The sequence below is a fragment of the Oncorhynchus gorbuscha genome, linkage group LG15, assembly GCF_021184085.1.
Source record: "Oncorhynchus gorbuscha isolate QuinsamMale2020 ecotype Even-year linkage group LG15, OgorEven_v1.0, whole genome shotgun sequence".
Classification (NCBI taxonomy): Eukaryota; Metazoa; Chordata; class Actinopteri; order Salmoniformes; family Salmonidae; genus Oncorhynchus; species Oncorhynchus gorbuscha.
In genome coordinates, this window is record NC_060187.1 from 37277482 (window position 1) to 37295421 (window position 17940).

Below are 17940 nucleotides of genomic sequence, written 5' to 3' on the forward strand. Positions count from 1 at the left end.
GGATGATGTGGGTGTTCCTGTACCTGACATTGATGCAGTGCCACACCCACGTCTCCGGGAAGAAAGTCCGCCTGCGCTTCTCGGCTCTGCAACCAAAACAACACAACCTGACATCAATAAAGGCCTTCCATTATGAATCTTGATGCAATAACCTGTCATTGGAAAATGGATTGTTTTTAAACTCACGTTGACATTTAAGGCACATGTATGTAATGTTCAACTCAAAGATTGAAGTCATTTGAAGAGTAAAGTCCTAAATATGTATGGTCCCCATCCCAACAGTCCAGTTTCTCGTTCAGAATAGTGGGCACATTGACAGGTTCTAATGGGCAAAAACCTGGCATTACACTGTATGTGTAGCTACCTGGGCACAGTGCGCGAGTGCATGGCTGCCACCAGTGTAGATGTGTGAGGCTGAAAGGCAGGAACGGCCTCGTCTGTGTACATTCCTCCAGTCTGTCTGTGGTTCAGGGTCACCATGTCAGTCATCACCACGAGACCAGTCTCCTGTTACACATCACAGACACACATTGTAAAAACGATAGATTGAGGATCTTATGCTACACCTGATGACTGGTGATTGGGCGTTGCTCTCACCGTGAAGGCGAAGCGGGCATCTTTAGTGATGTCCCAGTGCCAGGGGAACACTGAAGAACGCCTCCGTCGGCTAGATGACAGACCCGGCCACCAGAAGTGCCCATCGTCTTTGGGGACTCCGAAAGCATCGGACACATCAAAGTCTGCCAGTTCTTTAAACACCTACAGAACAGTGGAGATGGATGGCTTACATTATTTTCCTGTTTGAATGTAGTTAAGTGGTACTATAGATTAGAAACAGGGTAAGATAGAGGGAGACAGACCTTGTCTGGACTGAGCTGGAAGTCTGGCTTGAGAAGGTAGAGGCTCTTGTCCACAGTGGCAACACACACGCAGGAGCCCTTCTCACCAGTGACACGCATACTGATAGGGTCACCTGGCATCGACTCATTGGTAGATAGAGAGACAGACACCTACAGACAAACACAGATTCAGATGAGAGTTCCTGTGAGACCCATAGCCAGGCCTGTAGATGGACAATGACAGCTCTAAACTTTAGCCCTACATGCCTTCCTGCTGACCTCCTTTTTCCAGCTCCTAACCTAACCCCTCATCATCCTGCCTGTCATGACCCTGCACGCACCCACCCACGCACCCACCCACCCACACACACACACACACACACACACACACACACACACACACACACACACACACACACACACACACACACACACACACACACACACACACACACACACAGTCTCTGTCTAATCATGCCCATGCAGGTAGCCACACACACACCTCCCTAACTCATTGATTGCATACCAGGGAGCAGTAAATACTTCAGGGGAGGAGTTAACCCAGCCTGCCTAATGCAGTCAGCAACTGGGGAGCTCATGGGCTCATACAGCTGGGTGTTTACAGGGACTCACTGGCACTAGGGATCCCACTGTAGCGTAGCATGAGACTTCAGTCAACTACACACGAACAGTGGGATATGTCTCAGTCATCCCAAACTAGGCCTGCGTGATATTCCAAATGCCTGTATCGCAAGAATCAAGGTTTTGTTATTTTAATTTTATGTCCGCTTGTTCTCATGTTGTCTTTTTGGTCTCCTCTTGTCTCTTTCACGCCTTCTGTGCTGTGTGCAACTTCACATTTACACCAGAGATCTGTATATAATGACGAGATGCTCATGTCTCCGCCCTAACAATTGGAGCCATTGTCCCAAAGGCAGGAAGGCAGGTGACAAGCTTAGGTCCAAAATAAACCCATAGAAACACATATAAGTAATATTTTGGACAGATTTCGCCAAGAGTAAAACCTCTTGCTTCGCCTCTTCCATTCTGCTTACGCGTACACACACACACACCAAGCCCCTCTCCTTCCACTCACAACAACAAAGATGAGAGATCACTTCCTCTCTGACAAGTTGTTTCAATTCGCTATTTGCATTTGATGTTTGGTCCGACAGAATTGGTCACATAGACACCGAAACACATTGAGGCGTTTTACTGTAACAGAGGAGAAGTTAACCCTTTTTATGTCTCAACTACTCAAATTGCACGCAAAACAGACACTACTAAAACAGGAGTATTGATGCACATTGGTTCTGGAAAATGAATGCTCAGTTTGTCACGTGCCATTGCAGTACCACTATAGCAGCATTTCTGCCAAAGACTGTTATACTAGCTGTCTTGTCTGTGTTTTATAAATGTGCAATAAAAAAGATGCATTTGTATAAGATATTGGCAACTTGAGCAATAAGTTGTTCTGAGAAATAAGGTAGGCCACTTGATTTCAACATCTGAACAAAGTGGACAGGCCAACATGCTGTTCCAACAGTTGGAGATGGACAGAAGGGTGTGTTCATAACAATTCAACTGTTCTACCTTGTCAGCTAGCAAATAGATCCAAGTTGGATAAACTTCAAATATAAATGTTAGCTGGATACTCACTAGCACATGGGCTTGTGCTTGAGAGGTTGTTTATGAGACCTGTGTTAATTTTCTATAATGCCTGCTTCAAGAAGTTAGGCATTATTAGTGAATGTGCATTATGCATGGTTCTAGTTAAATTGGTAACAAAAAAGGGCCTTTTCATAGACTGACCTGAATGCCAGATCACTGATTATTGCAAAAAAAGCATATATTTGAAATAATGTAATAATTAGTGGGTCTTATGGTTTTGTAAGGCTTATATTTAGTTTAGGTATCATTGCACAAGCCCTGAATTAATTGGATTATTGCTGACTGTTTGACATGCAGTGTATTTGACCTCTAATTGTACAGCAAAACATATTTTTAGAAAAATACAAAATAATCATCGAGATAAGATTTTTAGGCCATATCGCCCAGCCCTATCCCAAACTGAACGTGGCCTGGTTGCCAGTATGTTTATGCTTTAGCCAACTCCTTTGTTGTCTGGCATGAGTTGGTTAAATCAGGGACAAACTGGCAACCATGATAGACCTACCTATCATTCTGACAGCTACTGTGTGTACAGGTAGGACTGTGTCTACAGGCAAGACTGTGTGTACAGTGCACATTGAGGGACGCAAGGACTCAGAGAGGGGCGTCCTGTACGGTACCTGGTTCTCAAAGCTGGGCTGTACAGGGATCTGTAGGCTGTCAGTGACGCCCTCTCCATTCTCCTTCACATAGTAGACCAGGAGGCGGCTGAGGGGCGCCATGGAGTGGGTCACTGAGAAACGCAGCACCACCATACAGCTGTCTGTCTCACCCTGTGGGGAGGAGGCTGCCGGACCTGGAGAGCATGGGAAGAGAAAGAGAGGGTAAAGGGAGAGAGGAGATAAGGGGTGGAAGAGACAGAGTGGGGAGATTCAGAGTAAAATATGTAGAGAGTTTGACCATCTATCCTCTATTGAAACGTTTGGTGCAAACATGGTGTCCATTTGTCAAAGTTCTCTGCTCTTCATTATGGGACTATATAGTACTGACCAGAGCCACTGGGTGGCATGGTGGTGTGGATGTTCTTATCAAAGGTGACCGCTGCCCTCTTGCTTCTGTGGGCTGTAGCGTTGGGCTGCTGCTGGCCGGACTGGACAATGTTTCCTCTGGAGGCGATCTCATAGTGGAGGGTGAAGTTACAGGGACAGGTGGACTTCAAAGTGACCTCAGCCTCTTGATCGATCTAAACACACAAAAACACACAAAAACACACACCACTATTACACTAGGGACATCATAAGGATCATAACAGTATTAGGAGTATGATGTTATTACTGTTTACATACAGTATGTATATGATATGTGGCCCATGTCTCAACGATGGTGTTGGAGACCTGCTGATCTGTAAGGCTAGTAAAGTAATGATAAGTCGAGTGGAGTGCCTACCTTGAGAGGAGCGCTGAGGCTCTGGATCTGAATGTGACACTTGCTGGGGGAGTACCAGCTGCTGATGGACAGGTAGCTGGGGAGGTACTGGTCTCCAGCCGGACGGCCATCTATGGCTGTCACCTTGGTCTGGGGCACAACACACAACAGGATTTAACCCACCAATACATCCCACTCTCTGGACTATGATGACATCAAACAAAATCTTATCAAACAAAATCCTGATAGCTCTGGTTTTATGAATAGCTCTTATGAGAAGCTAACTCAGCTCTAACCATGTCCACCTCCATCTCTCTCTTCCCCTCCACCTCTCCCTCTATATCGCCATTCCCTCTATCTCTCCACCTCTCCCTCTATCCCTCACTCTCGCTCCACCTCTCCCTCGAACGCTCCACCTCTATCCCTCCACCTCCTCCCTCCATCTCTCCAACCGTCTCTATCTGTCCTCCTTCCTCTATTTGTCCACCTCCCTCTATTTGTCCTCCTCCCTCCATCTCTCCACCAGCCTCTATTTGTCCGCCTTCCTCTATTTGTCCACCTCCCTCTATCTGTCCTCCTTCCTCTATTTGTCCACCTCCCTCTATTTGTCCTCCTCCCTCCATCTCTCCACCAGCCTCTATTTGTCCTCCTCCTTCTATTTGTCCTCCTCCCTCCATCTCTCCACCAGCCTCTATTTGTCCACCTCCCTCTATTTGTCCTCCTCCCTCCATCTCTCCACCAGCCTCTATTTGTCCACCTCCCTCTATTTGTCCTCCTCCCTCCATCTCTCCACCAGCCTCTATTTGTCCTCCTCCTTCTATTTGACCTCCTCCCTCCATCTCTCCACCAGCCTCTATTTGTCCTCCTCCTTCTATTTGTCCACCTCCCTCTATTTGTCCTCCTCCCTCCATCTCTCCACCAGCCTCTATTTGTCTGCCTTCCTCTATTTGTCCACCTCCCTCTATTTGTCCACCTCCCTCTATTTGTCCTCCTCCCTCCATCTCTCCACCAGCCTCTATTTGTCCACCTCCCTCTATTTGTCCACCTCCCTCTATTTGTCCTCCTCCCTCCATCTCTCCACCAGCCTCTATTTGTCCTCCTCCTTCTATTTGTCCTCCTCCCTCCATCTCTCCACCAGCCTCTATTTGTCCACCTCCCTCTATTTGTCCTCCTCCCTCCATCTCTCCACCAGCCTCTATTTGTCCTCCTCCTTCTATTTGTCCTCCTCCCTCCATCTCTCCACCAGCCTCTATTTGTCCTCCTCCTTCTATTTGTCCTCCTCCCTCCATCTCTCCACCAGCCTCTATTTGTCCACCTCCCTCTATTTGTCCTCCTCCCTCCATCTCTCCACCAGCCTCTATTTGTCCACCTCACTCTATTTGTCCTCCTCCCTCCATCTCTCCACCAGCCTCTATTTGTCTGCCTTCCTCTATTTGTCCACCTCCCTCTATTTGTCCACCTCCCTCTATTTGTCCTCCTCCCTCCATCTCTCCACCAGCCTCTATTTGTCCACCTCCCTCTATTTGTCCTCCTCCCTCCATCTCTCCACCAGCCTCTATTTGTCCGCCTCCTCCCTCCATCTCTCCACCAGCCTCTATTTGTCCACCTCCCTCTATTTGTCCACCTCCCTCTATTTGTCCTCCTCCCTCCATCTCTCCACCAGCCTCTATTTGTCCGCCTTCCTCTATTTGTCCTCCTCCCTCCATCTCTCCACCAGCCTCTATTTGTCCGCCTTCCTCTATTTGTCCACCTCCCTCTATTTGTCCTCCTCCCTCCATCTCTCCACCAGCCTCTATTTGTCCGCCTTCCTCTATTTGTCCTCCTCCCTCCATCTCTCCACCAGCCTCTATTTGTCCGCCTTCCTCTATTTGTCCTCCTCCCTCCATCTCTCCACCAGCCTCTATTTGTCCTCCTCCCTCCATCTCTCCGCATCTCTCCACCTCCATGGTCCACTGACCTCCAGCCAGACGTACTGGGCAGAGTTGGGAATGGAGGGGATCTCAAATGTGGCCCGGCCATCCCTGGAAGTCAGCTCGCTGGTGTACACGTTGTCCTTAGGGGTCAGCTCCGCCTTCACACGCACCTGCACCCCATCTGCTGGGCTCCCGTCAGGGTAAGTTACCTCTACCTGGGGGACAGGGGGACAGACAGTCAGGTCTCTCGCATTGAGACGCATAAGTGAAAGCAAGTCTTGTAGAGTCCAGCTTCCCTTGATAGAGGCCATGTGAAGTCAATTATATGAATACCTTTGGCTGTCTCTTACCTTTCCCTTGTAGGGCAGACCAGGCTTGAACTGTTTGCGAGTGTCCTTTGAGTATTTGATGTCGATAAGCTGCTTGTGAACTGGGGTTGAATCATCGAACATGGTTTGTCGCCCTCCGTCCTTGCTGGTCACTGACACCCACATGTTCACCGTGCCCCGGAAATGATCAGCCACATCTAGGGGCATCATGTCTTTGACACACAGGCTGAAGGTCGCTGAGCCTTTGATCTAATAATAGTGGAGTAAACAGACAGACTGTTAAATATCTGAAATGAATCCTAAAAGGGTTGAATGTGAATCCATTTTCCTGATAGTTTTAGATTCTTCAGCACTGCAGCAGGGTTCACTCACCTCCATGGTCTTGACCACAGGATGGCCCACCTCATGCCGGTAGTACCCAACTCCATTCACTGTCATGTTCACTGTCATCTTCCCGGTCACTGGCTTCCCAAAGATATATCTAAAGACAGAAAAGTAGTTTGTGTTTTAACAAGAGTAGAGGTGCTACTTTGCCTTTCTAATATTCAAGGAACAACATGTGTCAGGAAATCACATTGACCATGTTGAAGTGAATGATGCGAGTCAGCCACTCACCTGGCCCTCACAGTGGCCTGTTCACACATGTTGAGGTCCTGGATGTACTGTGGAGGGTCTATCACCAGCTCAAACTTGGGCATCACTGTGTGGAGCAGGGGGAGAGGAGTCCACATTATGCAAAGAGAGGCATGACAACTTGGCTGTACAGTCCCAGTTCAAACCTATAAATACCACCTCAAACAGAAGGATCTTTGAACGTATCTATGTTATGTAATCATGCTGGCGTTCCAAAACCTTTCAACCCAAACCACATCCCAATCTGGATAAATGGTCACACTCAGTTATCAACTCACTATACTTCTGCACTTCAAAGGACTTGTTGTAGGTGTGTCCCTGCATCTCTACAAAGATGCACCACTCTCCAAACACAGGCTGGTCTGAGAGAGGGAAACTCATGTTGACGACCCCTGAGGAGAAAAGCAGGGGTAAAAAAACGGTGTTTTTGACTCAGTCAACATCACATGATAACATAGGGAGTTTCTCTCACCGCAGCAGAGGGGTTTAAGCCCTTTCCACTGGACCATCCGCGATCCTCTTGGGTCCTGCAATCCAGAGTATGAATACACAGTTGATCAAGAGATTCTACTTTCAATCAAAACAGGCATCAATCTGTTTCTCCCTACGTGAAAGCTGTGGAGGATTGCCCCAAAACAGCATGAACTTACATAAGTACTCACGAGTGAAGTTATGTAAGGGTTATGTAAATACATATATTGGGGATAACCCCTCCATGTCCCCCACTCCTACAGTAAGCTACTTCTTACTGGCCTGGCTCTGACTCTAGGAGAAAGACTAACACTAACTGCTGTCAATCAGGTAATTACAGCTACTCTCACAGACACTCCCCTACCCAGAAGGCCACTGGTCTGCTGGCTGCAGGTGACAGAATAACACAACAGCTACACAGTTATTATTAGTGCCTGAGCTGAGCTCATTTATACAACAACTTCTACTGGAATCTTAACACCAAGTAGCATATTTACACTACAAAGCCACTGCAGACAGAGCACTGGAGGACATGAGATGGACGGAGAGTGGGGGAGAGAGAGAAGGAGAGAGATTGAGGAGCTAGTAACAGCAGGGGAGAGCAGCTGAGTCAAAGAGAGAAGTTCCTTTCATGTTCAGTGTTAGGTTGGTCTGCTTCAGGGGCCAGGCTGGAGCTCAGAGCACAGGCCTGTTATCAAAGTGAGCCCTTCCCTGCCCTGTAATCTTCTGCCATTTTGGGACACTAAACCCCCAGTGTCCGTGGCCCTCCCTCCCAGACCAAGTGGTCCTTCTCCATCCACTCACCACAACGTAGGCTTCAATCTGCAACCAGGGTAAGAAGAAGATGGGGAAAAAATAGTCAAGGTTGGCACACACATTAGACAAACTGCACAGCCACATGGTAAAATATCTCCTCCCCCTCCCCTCTCCAACAATCATCTATCTGTGAGTGCGTTCGTTAGCCATTGCCAGCAGCAGACCTTTATAGCTCTAGCCATCAATAAACACACTGTCTACACAGTGGCAATGGTATATTTGGAGCCATTTCAAAAATTCCAGCAGAAATGACTCAAGGTTTGTGGAGGTAAATAGGTTACTGTACATTTGGTACACTCAGGCCAGGTTTCCCCCGCTTCACTCCCCTCTGAGGGGTTCTTGGAAAAAATAAGTGTGTAAAACTAGCATGATGCCGCCACACTTCATTTGAAGCCGGTACACATCAAAAGAGAGGAGGCCAGCTGCTTGGCATCAAGGCCCACTGACACACATTAGGTCAACACACCTGATTCTCATAATTCATATCCCATCCATTTCCTGTAAGTGGGTGTGATGTCTTGGCTTTGATGTGAGAGACTGGTTGCATTACCTTGTCATTGGCCGGCCTCAGATCCGGAGTGACAGAGTACACGTTGATGAGCACTGGATTGAGAGAGGAACAGATTATTACCCACTTTAATGCATTAGAAGGTTTATGCCAATTGCTGATACTAAATTCAAAATGGAATTCAAAAAATGTAGAACCAGGAACAGATATAGCCCTTCGTTCACTCCAGACCTGACTGCCCTTGACCAGCACAAAAACACCCTGTGGAATACTGCACTAGCATCCAATAGCCCCCGTGATATGCAACTTTTCAGGGAAGTTAGGAACCAATATACGCAGGCAGTTAGGAAAGCTAAGGCAAGCTTTTTTAACAGAAATGTGCATGCTGTTGCACAAACTCAAAAAGTTCTGGGCCACTGTAAAGTCCATGGAGAATAAAAGCACCTCCTCCCAGCTGGCCACTGCACTGAGGCTTGGAAACACTGTCACCACCGATAAATCCACGATAATTGAGAATTTCAATAAGCATTTTTCTACAGCTGGCCATGCTTTCCACCTGGCTACCCCTACCCCGGTCACCTCAGGGGTGCACCTCAGCCACGCTCAAGGTCCTAAACGATATCATAACTGCCATCGATAAGAGACAATACTGTGCAGCTGTATTCATCAACCTGGCCAAGGCCTTCGACTCTGTCAATCACCACATTCTTATCGGCAGACTCAACAGCCTTGGTTTCTCAAATGACTGCCTCGCCTGATTCACCAACTACTTCTTTGATAGAGTTCAGTGTGTCAAATCGGGGGCCTGTTGTCGGGACCGCTGGCAGACTCTATGGGGGTGCCACAGGTTTCAATTCTCGGGCTGACTCTCTTCTCTGTATACATCAATGATGTCGCTCTTGCTGCTGGTGATTCTCTGATACACCTCTATGCAGACGACACAATTCTGTATACTTCTGGCCCTTCTTTGGACACTATGCTAACTAACCTCCAGATGAGCTTCAATGCCATACAACTCTCCTTCCGTGGCCTCCAACTGCTCTTAAATGCATGTAAAACTAAGTGCATGCTCTTCAACCTATCGCTGCCCGCACCTGCCCGCCAGTCCAGCATCACTACTCTGGACGGTTCTGACTTAGAATATGTGGACAACTACAAATACCTAGGTGTCTGGTTAGAGTGTAAACTCTCCTTCCAGACCCACATTAAGCACCTCCAATCCCAAATTAAATCTAGAATCGGCTTCCTATTTCGCAACAAAGCATCCTTCACTAATGCTGCCAACCACCCTCGTAAAACTGACTATCCTACCGATCCTCGACTTTGGCGATGTCATTTACAAAATAGCCTCCAACACTCTACTCAACAAATTGGATGCAGTCTATTACAGTGCCATCCGTTTTGTCACCAAAGCCCCATATACTACCCACCACTGCGACCTGTACGCTCTTGTTGGCCTGTACATACTCGTCGCCAAACCCACTGACTCCAGGTCATCTACAAGTCTTTGCTAGGTAAAGCCTGCCTTATCCCAGTTCACTGGTCACCATAGCAGCACCCACCCGCAACACGCGCTCCAGCAGGTATATTTCACTGGTCACCCCCAAAGCCAATTCCACATTTGGCCGCCTTTCCTTCCGGTTCTCTGCTGCCAATGACTGGAACGAACTGCAAAAATCACTGAAGCTGGAGACTCATCTCCCTCACTAACTTCAAGCACCAGTTGTCAGAGCAGCTCACAGATCATTGCACCTGTACATAGCCCATCTGTAAATAGCCCATCCAACTACCTCATCCCCATACTGTATTTATTTATTTATTTTGCACCTCAGTATCTCTACTTGCACATTCATCTTCTGCACATCTATCACTCCAGTGTTTATTTGCTATATCGTAATTACCTCGCCACTATGGCCTATTTATTGCCTTACCTACCTTATCTTACCTCATTTGCACACACTGTATACCGACTTTATTTCTACTGTATTATTGACTGTATGTTTGTTTATTCCATGTGTAACTCTGTGATGTTGTACAGTGCCTTGCGAAAGTATTTGGCCCCCTTGAACTTTGCGACCTTTTGCCACATTTCAGGCTTCAAATATAAAGATATACAACTGTATTTTTTTGTGAAGAATCAACAACAAGTGGGACGTCATTTATTGGATATATCAAACTTTTTTAAAATCAAAAACTGAAAAATTGGGTGTGCAAAATTATTCAGCCCCTTTACTTTCAGTGCAGCAAACTCTCTCCAGAAGTTCAGTGAGGATCTCTGAATGATCCAATGTTGACCTAAATGACTAATGATGATAAATACAATCCACCTGTGTGTAATCAAGTCTCCGTTTAAATGCACCTGCACTGTGATAGTCTCAGAGGTCCGTTAAAAGCGCAGAGAGCATCATGAAGAACAAGGAACACACCAGGCAGGTCCGAGATACTGTTGTGAAGAAGTTTAAAGCCGGATTTGGATACAAAAAGATTTCCCAAGCTTTAAACATCCCAAGGAGCACTGTGCAAGCGATAATATTGAAATGGAAGGAGTATCAGACCACTGCAAATCCACCAAGACCTGGCCGTCCCTCTAAACTTTCAGCTCATACAAGGATAAGACTGATCAGAGATGCAGCCAAGAGGCCCATGATCACTCTGGATGAACTGCAGAGATATACAGCTGAGGTGGGAGACTCTGTCCATAGGACAACAATCAGTCGCATATTGCACAAATCTGGCCTTTATGGAAGAGTGGCAAGAAGAAAGCCATTTCTTAAATATATCCATTAAAAGTGTCTTTAAAGTTTGCCACAAGCCACCTGGGAGACACACCAAACATGTGAAAGAAGGTGCTCTGGTCAGATGAAACCCTAATTTGAACTTTTTGGCAACAATGCAAAACGTTGTGTTTGGTGTAAAAGCAACACAGCTCATCACCCTGAACACACCATCCCCACTGTCAAACATGGTGGTGGCAGCATCATGGTTTGGGCCTGCTTTTCTTCAGCAGGGACAGGGAAGATGGTTAAAATTGATGGGAAGATGGATGGAGCCAAATACAGGACCATTCTGGAAGAAAACCTGATGGAGTCTGCAAAAGACCTGAGACTGGGACGGAGATTTGTCTTCCAACAAGACAATGATCCAAAACATAAAGAAAAATCTACAATGGAATGGTTCAAAAATAAACATATCCAGGTGTTAAAATGGCCAAGTCAAAGTCCAGACCTGAATCCAATCGAGAATCTGTGGAAAGAACTGAAAACTGCTGTTCACAAATGCTCTCCATCCAACCTCACTGAGCTCGAGCTGTTTTGCAAGGAGGAATGGGAAAATATGTCAGTCTCTCGATGTGCAAAACTGATAGAGACATACCCCAAGCGACTTACAGCTGTAATCGCAGCAAAAGGTGGCGCTACAAAGTATTAACTTAAGGGGGCTGAATAATTTTGCACGCCCAATTTTTCAGTTTTTGATTTGTTAAAAAAAGTTTGAAATATCCAATAAATGTCATTCCACTTCATGATTGTGTCCCACTTGTTGTTGATTCTTCACAAAAAATACAGTTTTATATCTTTATGTTTGAACCCTGAAATGTGGCAAAAGGTCGCAAAGTTCAAGGGGGCCGAATACTTTCGCAAGGCACTGTATGTGTCAAACTGCTTTGCTTTATCTTGGCCAGGTCGTAGTTGTAAATGATAACTTGTTCTCAACTAGACTACCTGGTTAAACAAAGGTGAAATACATTTTTTTAAAGGGCCTGGGAGATTGAGACCTTTGTGTTTGGGCTTGTAGACTGGCTTATCAGTCTGGATGAAGACGGCTGTGCCCTTGCTGTCCACAGTGACAGTGGTGTAGTTGTGGAAGATATATCCCCCCTCAGTAATGTGGCGATTCCCCCACACCTTCAGATGGGCCTGACCTCTCAGACCAGGAGGGACCTGCAACCAGGAAGGACACATACAGTATATCTTCAGGATGCGGTCCCTAACACAACACCACACCACACAGAGCAGTGGCAAACCAGATGCTAAAGTGCTTAGCTAACACAGTGGACAATACAAGACTATATTTGATAAAGACAGGGGTGGGGGTTAGAGGGAGTGGAGGAATCAAGTCGTGCATGTTGGATTGATCCATTCCAGCCTTTTGGGGGCTGCAGACCCTTACATGCACATAAACAGATGTTGCATATTATATTGAGGCTGTTACCTTATTCCAAATGAATGTGCAAAAAGGCAGATGTTCACATACAAATGATGTTCGTGTTGTTCTGTATGTCGTTTGTGGAATGCTGACAAACTGAATGGGATCTCACTACTGTGCAGCTGGAGCCACAACCATTTCAATGCATTTCAAATACACTCTTGAAACAACAATTGCGTTCTTTATTTATAACTCCACAAGAAAGACCTGATATGATCAACTGATAAATGGTAGATAAAAATGCTGTTAAACACAATGACATTGCTCTCACCTTTAATTTGATTGTACCTTTGTCTGAAATGGAGAAAATGGAATAAAATCAATCAGTAAAAGTACACACAAAACCAAGTAAAACCTTCTCTCAAAATGATTAAGCTCTTGTGATTGAGGTGTGGTTTGATTCAAGGAACATTAACTCGTGCCAACACCAGTCCTTGAGGGGCACATTGTATACCGGTTTCTGTCCTTGTCATTTACAGTAATCAATCATCTTAGTTATATAATGTTTGGTTATACTGTACTTTAGGCTCAGACACACGTCCAATAGCATTTGCTGGCCGAGACTACTTAGCACTAATGAACGTAATTTGCGAACCGAGGACGCACCGATTTTACATGTAGAATTGAGTGACAAATGTCTGAACGATTGGCAGAAGAACGCTAGATCCACATTCGGTGCGATGTGTGCAAACATTTAGATACGTCAAAATAACCAGTTATGTGAAATCACAATTGTACAGTTATCAATGAATTGCCAGAGGAAAGGAAAACCAGTGGAACTGGAGCGATGCACTATGCAGGAAATACAGCTACAGGCTCTTTCAATGAAGTGCTGAAGTCCCATTAGTAGTGCTGTCAAACAAAGCCCACATATATATATACACAAAAGCCTGGTTAGACAAGCCAGGGTTTTCCATAAACCCCTATCATAAGAAACATCCGTTAAGGGCCCTGTGAGGTCAGGAGTTTACACTCAACCCAACAGGTCAGGGGTCAATCAGCCTCACACTGTCCCCTGTAAGAGCGTGTGCGTAATCCACTCTCTGTGTGTAGGGAATGGTGGTGTGTGTTTCTACGTCAGCGTGTGTGTGTGTGTGTGTGTGTGTGTGTGTGTGTGTGTGTGTGTGTGTGTGTGTGTGTGTGTGTGTGTGTGTGTGTGTGTGTGTGTGTGTGTGTGTGTGTGTGTGTGTGTGTGTGTGTGTGTGTGTGTGTGTGTGTGTGTGTGTGTGTGTGTGTGTGTGTGTGTGTGTGTGTGTGTCCTCACCTAGCACAGTGCCATGGCTGTGTGCCACTGTCTCACCCTTCACAGAGAGCTGGACTTGGACATGCGTCTCCTCCACAGCATTGAAGATGGTGATGCTCAGGGCCTCCTCCACGCCAGCGCGGAAAACTGAGGGAGCAGCAATCAGGTAACCCCTAGTGACCAGGACAAAGAGTGGGCTTGGTCAACAAACAGTGGGCCAGGGAAACTTTTGATCAGACAGTACTTCAGCCAGTGGTTCACAACTCTGGTCCTTGAGGGCTCACTGTTTTTTACAGGTTCTGATATATAGATCATTCTCATCCAACTATGCTTCCAGCAGCATCCAATATCAACACACCAGTGGCCCCAACTTCACCCTCCTCCTGCCCTCCAAATATGGCTGTTCCTAAGGCAGTATTGACGCACACACACGCACACAAACACACCTCAAGGGATTTGCAAAGTGAGATAAGGTTTAACTCAATGTTAGCAGCGACACAGTACCTGTCAGCCAACAGGGCTCTGCTCTAGTGTTCTCTTTGGGTGGTCTGAAACCACTTCTGATGTAACCTTATAGTCGGGTTTTGTTTTTTAAACATAACGAGCAAGATTCCAGACAGTCATTCTGATATTTAGTCGAGGGAAGACGGCTGTCAGAAGGGTTGGAGGCCAAATGACATCCTCAAATGCACATAAACATTCTAAAAGACCAAGTCAACTTTGACCAATGGTAGGCAAAAGACCACCATAAATGAGAGCAAGGGGTTCAACTGGCTTTAGTTTGGAGACATACTTAGGTTTCCATGTTGTACACTATCACACTATTACATTACAATTGCTATGGTGTTATTACATGCTCATTTCACCTTTTCATGAGGGAAACTCAATAAAAATGTGATTACATTATATAAAACGCTAGTTCTGTTTGTCATTCAGGTGACAGTTTTTCCAGACCTGGGAGCTCCCTTCTTAAACTTTAATCGAGATCACCCAAACTAGAATGAGCATGGAATCCACCAACCCAATTGCATGTCTTAGTGTCCGATCATGTGTTTAGCATTACAGTGCTGGGAGCCAGAGGCTATCTAAGGCTATCTAAGTCCCAGAGTCATGAGAAAATCCCTTGGATAAGGGGGGCTTTGAGAATAGCAAGATAATATGAGGAAATTGACTCTCAGGGTTTGATCTGCAGCAAGTTCAATCATCTCTTTGATAGCCCTGCGTCAGGTGCTGAGGACCATGCTCACTTTAGTCACACAGGCAGATGAAACTGAACTTCAAAGTGGTTTCTGCCTGTCTCAGAATTCAGTCTCCAACGCTTGAAGACTGATGTTATTTTGTTAGGAACGCTGGTATTAGTTCTGTAGCGTTCTCTATGGTGTGGTGTTGTGGCCTCAGCACAGCTTGTAACCCTTCACCATTAACACAGCCAAATTCTCCACTGTTCAGGATTAGGCTCTGTCATACTGTTGACAGCAGCATGACTGATAGCATCAAAGAGCCCAAAGTCAAACCAATTTCAGTAGAGCTTTTTGTCAAACACAGGGAGGTGGAGGAAATATCGGTATGGTACTATAGTGACCATAAGGTTCTAAGTGTGGAGGAGAGTTTTCCATTCATAGGAAATAATATGTACACAAATGAAGTAAAGCATCTCATTGGGCTTTAGACTGTAAGCTCTTTGTCATGTTCTTCTCCTATCAGAGATAATGGTATATGAATGGTGTATTGTAAAATAAAACATTTACTGTTTTCTTGTTGTAAATGGGCTCTAAAACACTTCTCGAAGCAGAACAGGAGTCCTGATGGACCAATTCTATACAAATGACTTTATTTTTAACTGTTTAAATTTCAATAGTGTTGTTTATGCAAATAGGGAGTAGGTGAAAACTAATGAGAAAAACACAAACTTTTATCAGGGTTGATATTTGCTGCAAAGTATTACAACGAAGGCACAAATAAATAAACAATTGGGGCTCAACCATTCGATTTGCATCATATCATATAACCCAAATGTCGCCTGCTAATGGGACATAGTATCATTTATAAAGCGTTGTAATAACATTTTAGAATTTTAAAAATCCCATACTTCACGTGAAAACGTGTCGACAGCATCATCAATCCAACCGCATCTAGGGCGCTGAACGTGTCAAGTGAGTTCGATACATTGTTTCACGTTCATAGCATAATGAACAAACCCTCTTTATAAATCCATGTCATTCGATTTTCCCAAACAATCCTGATTTCATTCCGCAAATGCAAAATTTAGCTTGTACTGAAAATGAATAAAAAAATCTATACAAATACAAAACAAAGCGATGTGTACAAGTAAACACGTTTGCAATAAATGAAGTAGTGATTGATCTGTTAAATTAGGAATGAGCAGAGGTGAAACAGTGTGGTTTTGCGTATTGCAGTAAAAATGGCAACATGCTCATTTACAATAGAATTAGGTCAACCACTTACTGTCTTTCTTGTGCATAACTTCTGACGATGCAGATGAATAAAGTCCAAGAGATACACGCTGTCCAGCAGGACCTCCACATTCTCAATATTACCCCAGTTTGCTGTGACGAGAGTTCTAAAGTCGCTCAGTTATAAAGTTCAAACTTTCACTCAACGCTTCAAATGTACAGTAGCTTCGACCATCCTCTCATTCTTACGCAGCCTATTCATTGAGGCACTAATGTGTGAGCGCCAACTTCTGTCTCGAATCGGCAAGCAAGGATCATGTTATCAGCATCCCACTTTGAGAAATCCCGTTTCGGGGCGACTGGGTTTTTCCGTCAGAGCTCAAGGCACATAGACAGTCCTCTTTTTGCGTGCCTGATTCACCCGCCTCAGTTTCGTTCTCTCATATAACAGCATTACCGATTATTTAGTGTCCTCCCATCCCCTGAAATGTAGCACGATAGAAAATAGATCATGTTTATACATTTATTTCCAGAGCCTTGGTGTTGTCCCTTTCTTCTCCAACTGTGCCTCCTTGACGTTTCAAAGCTTTTTTCACGGCTGGTTCGAGTCAGAACAGCTCCTATAGCCTAGCTCTGGGGTTCCCAAGCTTTTTCACTCCGGGGCCCCTCTTCCAAAATTCACTCCGCGCGCGCACGCGCCACGTCTATTTCTATGGGCACAGCACTATTCATGACACAAACTGCTTGTTGGTGGAAATAATTTAAAGCTTAATTCCTGCAATTCTACACAATTTGTCATGGGTGAAAAATAACATGTTGCAGTTTTAAAGCTACATTTCTTGCAATTTTATACATTGTGTCATGTCTAATGTGTATTCATGTCATATGACGAAATAATTACAATATCTATGGACAAAAAAAAAACGTTAGCTGACATGCGCCAGTTGATCTGGACATTTGACAATGGCCCTGGCCTGAACAAAAATAAAATACAGCTAAGCCCCTGCTTCCAATCTGTAAATAGCACACCCGACAACCTCATCCCCATATTATTACTTACCCTTTTGCACCCCGGTATCTCTACTTGCACATCATCATCTGCACATCTATCACTCCAGTATTAATGCTAAATTGTAATTATTTTCACCTCTAGGGCCTATTTATTGCCTACCTCCCTACTCTTCTACATTTGCACACACTACATAGATTTTTATTTTGTGTTATTGACTGTACGTTTGTTTAACTCTGTGTTGTTTTTGTCACACTGCTTTGGCCAGGTCGCAGTTGTAAATGGTTCTCAACTGGCCTACCTGGTTAAATAAAAATGAAATCAATTTAATAGTCTGGAGTAAAATCTCTTTGCAGTTGGCATTACATTTTGTACTAATCAGTGTTGTGTCTACTTAGCAGTCTAATTAATCCAGGCATGATCTTTGATTAACCTGACATAGATCACTTCTAAGTATGAATATGATTAGTTGCATGCATGCAATATTGATGAGAACCCTCTTAACTTGGGTATGTGAACTAATGTT

At 45.1% G+C, this 17940-nt stretch overlaps 1 protein-coding gene across 1 annotated transcript in view; it reads right to left on the bottom strand.

Annotated features, from left to right (window-relative positions):
- Positions 1 to 17054, bottom strand: part of LOC123997063 (C3 and PZP-like alpha-2-macroglobulin domain-containing protein 8) — a 52271-nt gene extending 35217 nt beyond the window's left edge. Inside the window, exons 1-19 of the mRNA XM_046301042.1 lie at positions 16458 to 17054; positions 14013 to 14164; positions 13020 to 13042; positions 12318 to 12483; positions 8588 to 8640; positions 8026 to 8043; positions 7223 to 7277; positions 7029 to 7142; positions 6733 to 6817; positions 6490 to 6598; positions 6139 to 6366; positions 5833 to 6003; positions 3897 to 4025; positions 3501 to 3693; positions 3131 to 3306; positions 861 to 1010; positions 598 to 759; positions 365 to 507; positions 24 to 86 (exon numbers count right to left, since the gene is read on the bottom strand). Coding sequence (XP_046156998.1) covers positions 24 to 86; positions 365 to 507; positions 598 to 759; positions 861 to 1010; positions 3131 to 3306; positions 3501 to 3693; positions 3897 to 4025; positions 5833 to 6003; positions 6139 to 6366; positions 6490 to 6598; positions 6733 to 6817; positions 7029 to 7142; positions 7223 to 7277; positions 8026 to 8043; positions 8588 to 8640; positions 12318 to 12483; positions 13020 to 13042; positions 14013 to 14164; positions 16458 to 16537 — 2270 coding nt within the window. The 5' untranslated portion in view covers positions 16538 to 17054. The remainder of the gene's footprint in view (positions 1 to 23; positions 87 to 364; positions 508 to 597; positions 760 to 860; positions 1011 to 3130; positions 3307 to 3500; positions 3694 to 3896; positions 4026 to 5832; positions 6004 to 6138; positions 6367 to 6489; positions 6599 to 6732; positions 6818 to 7028; positions 7143 to 7222; positions 7278 to 8025; positions 8044 to 8587; positions 8641 to 12317; positions 12484 to 13019; positions 13043 to 14012; positions 14165 to 16457) is intronic.
- Positions 17055 to 17940: the final 886 nt, after the last annotated feature.